Source organism: Danio aesculapii, chromosome 16 (genome assembly GCF_903798145.1).
Source record: "Danio aesculapii chromosome 16, fDanAes4.1, whole genome shotgun sequence".
NCBI lineage: Eukaryota > Metazoa > Chordata > Actinopteri > Cypriniformes > Danionidae > Danio > Danio aesculapii.
The window spans coordinates 46,123,125-46,136,966 of NC_079450.1; the positions used below are offsets into that span (position 1 = coordinate 46,123,125).

The following is a 13,842-nucleotide window of genomic DNA, read 5'->3' on the forward strand; positions in this document are numbered from 1 at the left end:
AAACTCGGACAAGTTCCAAAACTGTCACTTAAATATCTGTAATTGTGAACAAGGTCAAAGTAAATTGTTAAAATAAAGAAGCAGATCAGTTTGATTGTACAATGGAGATACCCACACTCCCGGTACAAAATCATTTGCTGTCTGTACGCAGAGGAGTGATCTGCTCTCAGGCTGAATGTCAGTGCTCTGAGAGGGGGGAGGGGCTGACGACATTAACCGCAGCTCGTTGAGAAGAGTAGGGACGGTACAGTATGGGCACATGAGAGTCTATACAAAATCTCCAGTAACACAAAAAGACGCTAGATTTGTTGCTAGTCACTTTCTTGTAAATTTGTGAATTTTTGTGATAAACGGAACCATGAATACTGCTGTGTACCAAAATATCTTTAAGGGCAAAGTTCGGCCACCTGTTAGTGACCTCAAGCTGAACCAAACTTGGGTTCTGCAGAAGAACAATGATCCAAAGCAAACCAGCAAGTCCACTGCTGAATAGCTGAAGAAAAACAATATGAAGACTTTGGTGTGGCCTAGTCAAAGTCCTGACTCGAATTCAATTGAGATGCTGTGGCATGACCCTAAAAAAGTGGTTCAAAAACCAGCAGATTTACAACAATTTTGAAAAGATGAGTGGAGTCCAGTCTTTATAAGTCGAGTCTTGACTGTAATAAAAGACGTCATTCAAAGACATAATATTATAATAATTATAAAATACAAACTTGTGTAGGGTAGAGTCGATTATACTGAACAATTCATTTAGAATATCCAGAGTGTCTTCACTGCTGTGAAATGAACTAAATTTGCCAAATAAATCAAGTAGAAAAACAGATTAAAAGAGTAAATAAGTGAGATATATACAGTATGTCACCTTCCATTAACACCTCAAACACCTTGCTTTTAAATGTGATGAAGTCATATTTTGACTGTAAACAGCTTGTTTGTTGAGTTAATTGGCTGTTTTTACAGTGTTATTTGGAATTTACTACTCCAGTTTGTTCCAGTACGCCATTAGTTCACCAGCAAATGATTTATATAGTATGTTTTGAATCATCAAGGCGTAGTCTGTGCAAGAAACCTACTGGAAAACAATGGCTTTGAGATATTTTCCCCTGATTTTCCCAAAACAACATGCAAGTCTGCGTAATTCATCTTCATGTTTTCCATCTGTCTTCTTGTGTTTGTTGTGCTTGGATTGTTGCCTTCTTTAACAGTGTGATGTCTTTGCCATACACGTTTGTATCATTTGCTTTTGCCAGTTTAACACACCATGGTGTCAGTATGTTTACTTGTTAAGAGGAACACGGAGAGTTTAAAGCAAGACACTTCATTTGCAAGAGCCTTCTAATCGAAAACACAAACACATCAACTTCAGTTTGTTTTGAGGTTTCACACAAGCTTTACATTCAGCCTTTTCCTTCAACTGTCTGAACATTTAGTCAACTTTCCACTCGCTCTTCCAGTGGGAATTCAGACACATTTGATACTTTAGGAAGTCGAAGATTTGTTAATGGTTGTGTTACATTTGTTTTGGCAGGTGTTGTGTGCGTCTGGATCAGTGAGAGATTGAATGCTTCACTGTGTTTTCTTAACAGCTTTTTTTTAGATCATGTGAATTGCTGAGAGGTTTCGCTTCTGGCTTACTGTTAACACGCTGCCCCAAGTTTAAAGATTCCTCTGTGAAATGTAATTGTTGTTGTAAATGCAATTAAATTAAATTCATCTTTATTTTTATAGCGCTTTTACAAAGTAGATTGTCTCAAAGCAGCTTAACATAGAAGTTAGAGTTAATTGAAATTGTGTTAGTTCAGTTTTCAGAGTTAAAATTCAGTTTAGTTCAGTTCAGTGTGGTTTAAATTTCACTGCTGAAAGTCCAAACACTGAAGAGCAAATCCATCGATGCGCAGCTCCACAAGTCCTAAACCAAGCAAGCCATTGGTGAAAAAAATCTCTCCAATTGACGAAAGTCATGGAAAAAACCTTGAGAGAAACCAGGCTCAGTTAGGCACGACCATTTCTCCTACAGCCAAACGTCTTGTGCAGAACTGCAGTCTAGGTGCCAGGGGCTGGAGAATGCTGGATGTCAATCGTGGAGAAGCTACAGGTGTGAGTAGGTCACCGGTGGGTGCTGGCCCACTAGATCAATGCGAAGACTCATCTATCACTGGGTCTTTCAGGAATCAGTCTCATGCTCTCCACTCCTCTATGACAGCCACAGCATCTGCTCAGGATACGGCCTGGTCCAGGGTTATGGAGACCTCTAGAAGTCCTCTATGGTTTGCATCACAGGACTTGGATCACATCAATGGTGCTGCACATTGTCTAGAGGCCTCGGGATGAGTATCCCCAGGTGGAAATAGAAAACAAAGAAAACAAGTATGGTTGTGAAGGTGTGAGAAAGGGTCAAACCACTTGGATTAAAATGATATTAACAGATCTAAGCTTTCAATTTTAATTGTACTTTTTTACAACACCTTTTTCTGAGATTTGATGCAAAAACTAGGCTTCTGATTTCTGACATCTGTTTGATGCTTCTGATTTCAATAATACATCTAAACATTGAGAGATGTTATATTTCTTAAACATTAGAAGTTATATCAAAATTAAGTGAGTTTAAGCTGAAATCATTTAGGCTGAAAGAAACAAAGAAAAGCTAAAAGAAAATCAAACATAATTTTTTTGTAATTAATATTTATAGTAAATATATTATATTAAATTATATTATATTATATTATATTATATTATATTATATTATATTATATTATATTATATTATATTATATTATATTATATTATATTATATACAGCTTAAAATAAGCTTGCCATTCCTTTTTACACTAGCAGCTAATCGCTTATCTTCATATGGACGACTTTCATGCCGTTATCAGTTTGTCCAGTGTCTTGCAGCGTACATTGGCGGACTTGAGACACCAGTCTGCCCGACGTTCGAGTCTGGCGATGAATGATTCTAGAAAGCAGGTAAGACAAAAACAAAAGCCAAAACATTTAAATAAACAAGTAAATAATGTAAATAACAGGGTGAGAATGGTCAAATCGGAAAACATGGTAAAAATCAGGCAGCCCCGAGGGCTTATCTTTTTCTGGATTTATTTTTTAAAACACTGTCAGTTGGGTTTAGGTAAGTGGGTGGGCGCTGGTCAATCTGTGTTTATTAAAACACTATTGGTTGGATTTAAGAAAGGAGGTGGGTGAGGAAATCGGTCGGTCGGTTAGTCAGTCGACAGGGGCCTCTGGTGGATTTACATGACAAGAGCAAGCATGAATGGCACTCGTGAGAGAAATTTGAGATCTGAAAAAGCATACACAGCAGCCTCTCGTGGATTCGCGAAAACACAAACTGCAAAAAACATACCACCTGGGACGTATTTGGCAATCTCTAGAAATGTATACAGGGGTACGTGTTCAGAATGAGCCTGGGTTGCCTAAACAACAACAACAACATGCAGCGAAACAGAAATTAACTACTTTTATTTTTGAAGTTTGAAGGAATTTCCATGTACAACAGTATTTAATTTTACATGTATTGAATGTGCTAAAGAATGTGTCATAAGAATGAAAAATTTAATTTCTTGTAAAGTAGGCCTACTTTACAGTACAAGTGAAAATCATTTGCTACCATATGCAATTGCAAGTTAGAGAGCCAATCTTTGGAACAAAACAATTCTTGTTGTCTATTGTAATCCACCTCAAAATGTTGGTACATATGAAAATTTAGAGATCGATTGTATTGTACTTACATAATTACTTTATCACTAAATTTAACGTTTTTCCCTATTAGTTATAGTTAAAATTTTTATTTTTTTCCGATTAATTATAGTTAAAGATTTTTGTAAATTACATTGTATTTGACAGTAATGCAGTATGTTACTGTATTTTAAAGTAGCATTGTAAAAATTACTCTTCATTTTACAGTAAAGATATATGATACTGTAAATACATATACAGCAAGATAAATAGTGCTGTGAATTTAAATGCAGTAAGTTACTGGAAAACTGTTGCTAGTGAGTTACTGTAGATTCTACAGGAATTTTTTAAAAGTGTATCCATTTTTACAAATGAATAAATAAATAAAAACTTTTTAGAATTAAAAAAAATGTAAGAACATTAAAGCAGGAATCCTGAGTAGGCTTTCAATTAAAATTGTGATCAGCTTGGAAAAATTATTTCATTTTCCGGTAATATTTTCTCTGTTTTAAAAGGCAAAAAAATACATGCAATATATAATTATTCTGTTTTGAAGCGAGTTTGTTAGCATGTGGAAAAAGTGCTGAAAATATACAGCTTTTTTGCCACTTGTAGAGTATGAATAACAAAAGTGTTTGGGAATTTGTGAGTTTGGGAATGTGTGAAAGCATCGAAAAGTGATTCACAATTTGCTCTGCATAGACCCTTGTTTAGCTGATTGTGTGAACAGTTTTGAACTTGTGGCTTCAATACTGCACAACTGTTAATGGTTGAAAAATACTGTAATATTATAAGTTAAATCATTTATCTTTTTGTATTTTTTTCATTATAACAATAATATAAGGCTTTATTAAAAGTACAACACGCATTCTAACTTTAATAATGATAATAATAATAATAATATAAAATAACATAACTTACAATAGTAACTTAAATCAATGACTTATAGTCATAACTATAACTGCACAAACTTGTAAAAACAATTATGACCTAAATATCTACTTGACTTCAAAGAGACATTCATTTTTTGTGTAAGTTATTAGTCAAACAGGCCCTAACCTGTCCGCAGCAGGGTGTTACTTCTCAGCCTTGTGAAACTGCACACAAGACTTTTTCTTTTTTAAACTGAAGCATAATGAAAGTCTTTCACAGGTGCTATCTGCTAAAATCATAAAAATGTCAGCCAGGAGGGAGAGATCTCACAGTATCGAGAAATTTCTTTCCTATTTACCATCCAGACATATAGATGGAAAGATGTAGCATTTAGGTATATAATCATGCACATACTGATATTTATTTCTTTATAAAAACCTTTTTAATGTCTGAAACATGATTATTATTGCACATGTATTATGTTATTAAGTAGTAGGCTACATTATATAGGCTAAATAGAATAAATCATTTCCCAGTACTAGGTTGCAGCTGGAAGGTCATCCGCTGTGTAAAACAAATGCTGGACAAGTTGGCGATTCATTCCGCTGTGGTGAACCCTGACGAATAAATGGACTAAGCTAAAGGAAAATTAACGAATATATTAAATTGGTTGTAATCCACAATAACTACAGTACATTTGTTGAAGTGGAGTTTAGCTTTTCTAACAGTAAACTACTTTTTCTAATGACTAGCATGTCAAAATCCTGATTAAAGGTATAGTGAAGTATGGTTATATAGTTACAAAATGTTGTTCCATTAAATAGCTTTGGATAGCTACGTTTACTATAGCTTATATAGCAACCTACTTTTTCAAAACAGCTCTATAAAGAAATGCTGGAGGCAGAAAGAGCTGTACTCTTTACTCATGACTGTTTTTCACAGTTATTTTCCTTTTTCAGCAGCCATTTTCATGCTATATTTTACTTTTTACAGCTGTGTGTACAGTTTCAGGATGATTGGTGCCTATTCTAAACCTTAAATGACAGGCTTTGCTCAGTTTAGAATGGTCAAGGCTGGGGCAGGAAAATTAGAGAATGGAACTAAAAACACATCAAATACAATGACATTTTCAAGACCCGGTTTTCTCATTACAGTAATCTTTGTTCATAGATCTAAGATCTATGTTTTGTAGTTTAAGTATAATTTTGAACTGAATGTTCTCTATTCAGCCTGATTAACTTCCCTGCATTTCTTTGTAAAACTAAGAGCTTTGACTGACCCAGTCTACTGTACTCTGCTGTTATAGTCTGACAATGCGAAACCTGGGATTAAACAGCACAGGCTCATTGGAAATATGTGCCCAAACCTACATTTGTGCAAAATGCATACATTTTGTTGCACATTTCCATTGATAAATACACTAGAGGGTGCTAATACATGTCCATTTTTGCTAATACAATGGTCCCTCATTAATCGCGGGAGTTACGTTCTAAAACAAGTAGTCAGATTTACAATTTTTTACAATTATTAAAGATGTTTTAAGGCTGTAAAACCCCTCACTACACACTTTTCTCAGACAGGCATTAACATTTTCACATTTTTCTTACTTGTTTAAACACACCAAAGATCAAAACCTGTTGTCAGGCGTAAACATTCATCACTGTCAGCAAAAAGGTTCATAAAGCTTTTTAGCTTTTGTGCGAATAATGTTGCCATCCAGCGTGTTCCTTTTTTTCCTGCAGTCACTGATCCACAAAGCTAAAGCACACTCCAGACAACGGATGCGCCACACAAATGACAGTTGGAAGTAACACAAACCGGACGTGCACATGTGGAGCGGCAGAAATATGAACAGTATGTTGAGTCGTAGCTGGGTGCTGCAAACAGCCGCCAACTTGCGACGCTGGTGTGCGTACCCTGATTTAAACCTATATTTGCATGACGCTGTGTGGTGCGGCGACCCCCTTTACGATGATCTTGCTGCGGACAGTTACACGCCTTTTTGCATCCTTGTTGGAACTCACACTGCTAGTGATCGATGATATATGTTAATCTGGCAAGCTGAACACATTCTGTACTGTACAGGAGACATGGAGGAGATTGATTGACAATGGTTTACAGCAACTTTTTTTTTAAGCACCTAGCAACAAATTTAGCAATTTTTAGCATTCATTTGGCTACTTTTAGAATTTTTTAAAAACTGACTCATAAGAGCAGTGGCTGCAGGCTTCGCTCAACACACACATATCACATTCAAGTTAAATTGCTAGCTCAGATTGTTTTTCATAACTGTTAATTTACTGATATTTGTTAACATGTATAATTGTTGGTAATTTCGGTAGCAATAATTTCCAATAGTGCTATAATTGTTGTCACTTTCACAAATGTGTTAATTTCACAATAAGAGTAAGTACACAAGCTGTGATTGTTTAGAAGAATGTAACTGTTCATTATCAGTGTTATATTTAAAAAATAAAAAAATCTTATCAAAAAGTGTTTGTATTTTACAAGTAGTCATATCTATATTTTTATACAAATCTAAATGGACATATTTCAAATAATGCTTTGGCTGAGATGGCCAGTCAATTTGAGAAAACATTAATTATTTTGTAAACTACATAAAGATGTAGTTTTGAGTTGTGATTATGCAATGAAATCATCACACAAAATAATATGTTAACAAGAACCTTTTTATTGTGCATCTGGATGTAATGTTTTAATAAAATAAAGTACACGGCATGATGGGCTTATGTTTGTCAGATACTACGTGATGGTGTAACTGATATGCAAATTAGTATGTGACGTCATATGGCAACATTTAGCTACTTTTCGGGCAGGCTTTAGCTACTTTTTATTGAAAATAGTTGGGTACACTGGGTAGGCGTCCAGGAGACATCTGAAACAGATGCTCGAGCCACCTCAGCTGACTTCTCTTGATGTGGAGGAGCAGTGGCTCTACTCAGAGCTCTTCCTGGATGAAAGCGCTACTCACCCTCTCTATAAGGGTGAGCCCCAGCTAGCAAGGAACGTTCTCTCAACATTGGCTAACATTCCCTACAGGTTGTGTTAATGTTTTAAAGAAAACATTTCAATGTAATATCCAATGAATATTCAAAAAATGTTTTTCCCAAAACAATGAACAAGAACATTCTAGCAATGTTTTGAAAATGTTGGTAAAGGACCAGATTAAACAATGTTCTCCTAGAAAACGTTTTCACAATGTTTTATAAAAACCAAAGTAACAACATTCTCACAGTCACATTAGAGAAATGTTATAAATGATTTCATTTCAATAACGAGACAGAAAGATAATTAATATACAAATTTTAACCTGTACTTATTAAAATATATCAAATGTCATGTTCAAAAACTTATTGCAGACAAATAAGTAAAACCTAGTGGTTTAAAAGATAGTGGCAAAGCATACAGATTTAAAGTGACAATTAATTAGTATTTCATACAATTAGTAAAATTTGTATTATGTGTCAGCAAATTATTCTTGTTTTAAATATACCTGATTTTTAAAATTGTTTTCTTTTTTTGTTTTATTTGTTACACGTTATGCAATGAGCACAAGCATGTAAGAAAATGCAGTGCTTTAAACTTTTTTTTCACATTGCTACAGTAAAATTAAATATTTGAAATGGCTATAGAGAGTGTTTTGTGTCTGTCATATTGTTACTGTTCATTTTGGAAACAAAAAAGAAAACAAACAAACAGAGACATTATCAAAGGCCCGCGCCAATTCCCCCCAACCCCCCCCCCCCCCCCCCTTTTCACTTTCAGCCGCGATACCAACTCCCATAACCCCCCCACCACCCCTCATCCCCGCTCTTCAATATCAGCTTGTCATAGGGCCCATGGTGGCCAGCGGCGCCCCTGCCTATAATATATTGCAGTGGGCCTCAAAATCACGGGGATTTGGATCCTATTTTAACATCAGTAAATTTTTAAAAAGAGACATGTGTTTCTATCATCCCAATAGGACAGTAGACACACTATACCTAGACACAGTTTTGTCCAAACAGCTTACAAAAGTTGATTTTTATCATAGGTGCTCTTTAAATCGTTTTAACCGTATTCTACATGTATATACATTGCTCCAAGAAGATCACAACATATTGTGAACACAACTAAGTTGTTTTTCCATATTTATGTTATTACATATTCATCGATTTTATGACCCTGTAAATATCATTAGTGTGAAAATGAACAAAGGTTGTTTGTGTCTAACCACCCCATAGTGTTCATTTTATCTGAAACGGCAGTCAACTGTATGTTGAAGTACATTTTTGGGGTTTCACAACATTTTTTGACTGCAGTTTCTATGTAAAATGAACACTACGCTGAAAAATATGATTTCTGCAAAATTGTTGCAAACCATTTATATGGGTTGAATTTAAACAAACAAATTAAATGTAATGATGTTAAAAAAATTGTAAATCCAAGGAATCATCTCTGAATCTCTTTTACAGTGATAGAGTTTCACAAAAAAATTAGAGTGAGCAAGTTTTCCACTGAGCCTGTATTGAGATTACAATGGAACTGACACATGTGGAAAATCTCTACCACATATGGAAAAGGGTGAAAGGAATATCCAGCATATGTGTTCAACATCTAGACTATGAATGGAATTCCCTCTAAAAACATTCCCCTGAAATCCAAACTTCTTTTCCTGTTTGAGTTTACAAAGCATTTCTCTTTTAAATATATGACCTGCTTGCTGACTTTATTGTCCCATTTGTCTTTACAAACACCTTCTCGGCTGTGTCTTGCAGGCTTTAAGGCTGTGGATGAAGCTCAGACTGAAATGTCGGTTTGTGGTGGCCTTCCTGTTTCTCTTCAGTCTGTCAGTGGCAATAATATACACCCTTCCTCCATTCCAATCTGAGCAGATCAGAGTGAACGTACGAGGCCCTCGCAATAACAAACCTAGCAAGCTATTGGAGAAGTGGTCTCTCAGACCGTATAGGAACCTTCCAGGCAAATCCTTGAAGAACCCTGAAATGAAAGATTCTGCTAAACATCTCCTGATGTTCAGTCATTTCCATCAATCGTTTTCCTCTGGAAAAATAGCTGAAGGGAAAGCATCAACCAAGAAGCCTTCAAGCAAACAATATATGAAGAATGCAAACAAAAATCCAATCAAGCCATTCCAAGGCAGTGCCAAAAGAGCGCAAGCTGTTAGACTTAGAAATAGCAGCAGCTCCAACACAACCATCCATCTCCTTCGCTCCAGACATGACCCAGCTTTCCCTCAGCCTGCCAGCATCCGGAGCCTCCGCCCAAATTACAAGACATGCAGGCACAAATGCACTCCAGATGGGGACAAAGTAGAGAGGATTGTAGGGCACTTCTCTGATGCACAGCAGGTGGTAAAACTGAAACAGGCCCCTAGAGAAGCAGGAACACATGAAAGACAAGCTGGGCCCTCTGAGAGGAAGAGGCCCAAATTTAAAAGAGAAAGCATCAATAGTATTCCAGCTGAGGCTGGCATCAATGACTGGTGTAAGACTTTCACTGAAACCTGGAACCAAACCAAAGCAGAGTCTCTCCCCTGGTTCAGTGCAGATGATATAAAAAAAATGGCACTTCTCTCCAGAGGAAATGTTTTGAGTAAAGCCCGGCTTCCTGGCCATGGACAAGTAGTTCAAGTCGGATTAAGCGATAAAAATGACACCTTTGCTTCTGCAGGTCATCTCAAACGCTGTCAGACAGAAAGCTGTGCTCTTATAAAACGCCCCAATGACTGGTCTGAAGTGTTCGCCTTTCACCTGGACAGAGTTTTAGGTCTGAACCGGAGCTTGCCCGCAGTGTTGAGAGCATTTCACAGTGAGATTCTACCATACCAATACACGTCTGGAACTCCTAGACCGGTGGTATGGTGGGATCCTAGTATCCAACATTTGTCTGATGCTGAGAACGACCAGAACTCTTTTTCACTCACCTGGCCACAATATCAGGCTCTGCTCAAGAGCAGGTGTGGAATTCAGGTCCCGCAAAATTTTACCACATGTGTGGGAGTTCACCATTCAGAGTGGGGGCAACTGGCCTTGTTTGACTTCCTGCTGCAGGTAAGATACAGTGGAAAAGCATCATGTTTTTTTTTTGGTATTTGATTTTTGATGTATAAAAATATATATTGTATGTAGTGTATAGAGTAAACTGCAAAATTTTGTTGCAAAAAAACATCAGAAAATGTGATTATCTTATAATATAAATCCCAAAAAATAAACATACTATTATTGATTTTTGTAAATTACACTGTATTTAACTGTAATGTGAACTGTATTTTACTGTAGGACATTTATGCAGTATGTTACTGTATTTTAAAGTTGCGTTGTAAAATTTACTGTAAATTTTACAGTAAATATATAGATTACTGTAAATACATGTACAACAAGGTAAACAGTGCTGGAATTGTAAATGCTGTATTTTTGCTGTAAATGATTTACAGTAAGTTACTGGCGAACTGCTGCCAATAACTTACTATAGATTTTTCAGGAAATTGTTAATAGTTTAGTAGTATCATTTCGGTATCGATATCACAATGTAATAATTCGCAATAGACACATCACAAGATATACACAATGTTGAGTTTGTATTATAATTCATCATTTGCATGTGTTTTTGATGCCTGGAATTATATTATGGTTTTAAAAGCATTCATGCATAAGAAATTGTATCATTTGTGACTTTAACAATGATTCATTTTATTAAATTATTTTAATTTTTATCATTCAATTACTGTACTTAAATACTGTTGAACTTGAGAAATGATAAAACACTTTAGAAAAAAAATTTGTTTTTTTGGAGATGCACTTCCACTTCAGAATCATCCCAATTGATCTAACATTATAAATTCTTTCCAACTAGAGATGTTAAGTCATCTGATGAAATTGTATTCATATCGCAATATATATCGCAAAATAAAAAAATATTGCAATGCTAGATTTTTCCAATATCGTGCAGCCCTACAGTGTAGAATAAAAATGGTTACAAACTATGGTTACAAGGTTAAAGTCCATACATTTCATATGCATTTTGATATGCAGTTGATCATTTTGGTTAGAAACATTGGTCACACTTTATTTTAAGGTGTCCTTGTTAAAGTTTAAACATTCATTTAGCTACTCAGGAAGATTAACTATATGAACATACTATATGGTTATGTTTAGAATCTGAGTTAGGTTTAGAGTAAATTGCATGGAACTATGCATTGTTACTTATAATTACTATAGTTTAAGGACACGTTCAAATAGTGCCACTTAACCTTTTTTTATGAATCTGAAAGTTTAGCGTGCTGCTCATTCTGAAAACGTAGCCTATATACATTTCTGGAGATCGCGAATTATGTAGCCAGAATTACATATGGCTGCATTTCTTCTTTAAAACTAACTCTACGGGGCACTATGACACCGTTCCTTTTCATGATAGCAGTTGACCGCCTACTTTGATATGGGTGGCTTTCCTGCTGTTACCAGTTTGTCCAGAGGCTTGCAGTATATGTCGGTGAAATTGAGATGCAGTTGACCATGACGATGGGGTTCGAGTCTGGTGAAGAACGATTCCAAACAAACAAGTAAAACAAAAACAACAGCCACGTTCCTTTTTCTGGATTGCTTTTCAAAACATTGTCGGTTGGGTTTAGGAAAGTGGGTTTTCCGGTCAATCAGTGCTTTTGAAAATACTATTTGTTGGGTTTAGGGAAGTAGGAAGGTGGAGGGATCGGTCGGTTGGTCAGTTGGTCAGTCAGTCAGTCGACAGCAGACTCTGGTGGATTTACGCAAAAAGAGCAGGTGCGAATGGCACTCACGAGAGAAATTTGAGATCTAAAAAAGAATAGACAGCAGCCTCTGGCCGATTTGTGAAAACAAAAACTGCAAAAAAATTTACTTCTGGGACATATTTGGCACTCTCCAGATATGTATATAGGGCTAAGTTTTCAGAATGAGTCTGGGTTGACATAACAGCATACCTGTCAAGACTGGTACTTGAAGCAATTCAAGTTTTCCATTTTTAGCGATGGCAATTTTCCAGTTCAAACTCATTAATGGTGAAGTATGCGATCTTGTCAAATTGGTTTCAAACATGTTTTCTGAACACTTTCCATATTTGTCATGGGTTAGATTGTTACACTGACCTACATGTATTGAGATTTGCCATATTTATAGCCCAGGACAGTATTACGAATTCACTTCCTGTTGAGAATATTGTGCTTTTGAGTTCCTCAAAACTGCCACTGTGTGTAATGAGACAGACTCTAACTCTGCTTTCTAAGCATGTCTAGAGTTGGCAAAACAAACAAACAAACAAAAAAAAAGCAAGATGTTCAGGTTCAGGGGTCTCACTGCATTTGCTATAAGCATTCTCTGTCAACACAGGTGTGAACCAGAACCTGACATCTGTAACAAGCAGTCAAATAAAAACATAATTTTTTGATGGAGTCATCACAGTTTACATCTCTACTAGATTAAGATACACTGCTAAATTCCAAAGGTCAGTTCATCAGTATTTGACATTAGACAACTCACCTTTAAATAGATTTGTATATTCATAAAAAATAGTGTTACCTTGGTTTGTCTGATCTGCATCCATATAAAAAGCTCTCATGATATGTTTAAAAAAAAAAGATGCCAGGGACACGATGTCCACTGCTGCATCAGAGGATGGGCTGACATGCTTCAGTGAAGATACAGACCCACCTTCCGGGGTTGTCAGTGAAGTTTCAGATTTGGAGTCGGACATGTTAGCCGTGTTATTCTGGGCTGCGTCAGCCGTAGGACTGGAGATGGCTTGTCCCAAAGTTGCCCGGTACTCGTGCGCTTCCGCACCCACCACCCTTGATGACGGAGCGGCCAGAGGATATGAGGCGATACCCCAGGTGGAGCGTGCTATTGCGGTCAATCTTTGCCCGCAGAGCCACTCCACTTTGAGAAGTCCACCTAAACTCATTCCAAAGCATGCAGGTTATCTGAGTCTCTCATTGCCAGACCCTACACTGCTGCAGGCCAGGCCAAGAGTGTGGTTCTTCCTCAGGCTCCGCTTCCGCTGCCCACTCCACCAGCCAAGCAGCAATGCAGAGCTCACCGAGGGACTGCGATGCCACGCCCTACGGTGTGCTAAGTCTGGTAAACGGACTGCGAAGTGTCCCTGAGACTGGCCATCTGGAGAAGAAGGGACCTGCTCTTTCCTCGGTGGGAGGCCGAGGACTACTACAGTCAACTTTAAAAACACCACTGCTGGCCTTCGGGTTGGCAGTACCCAAATT

General features: G+C 36.8%; 1 protein-coding gene across 2 annotated transcripts in view; it reads left to right on the forward strand.

Moving 5' to 3' along the window:
• The window catches only part of gask1a (golgi associated kinase 1A), an 81,297-nt gene that overhangs the window by 37,099 nt on the left and 30,356 nt on the right, over nt 1-13,842 (forward strand). For both annotated transcript variants that reach the window (XM_056475513.1, XM_056475514.1), the window contains exon 2: nt 9,350-10,645. In XM_056475513.1, coding sequence (XP_056331488.1) covers nt 9,350-10,645 — 1,296 coding nt within the window. The remainder of the gene's footprint in view (nt 1-9,349; nt 10,646-13,842) is intronic.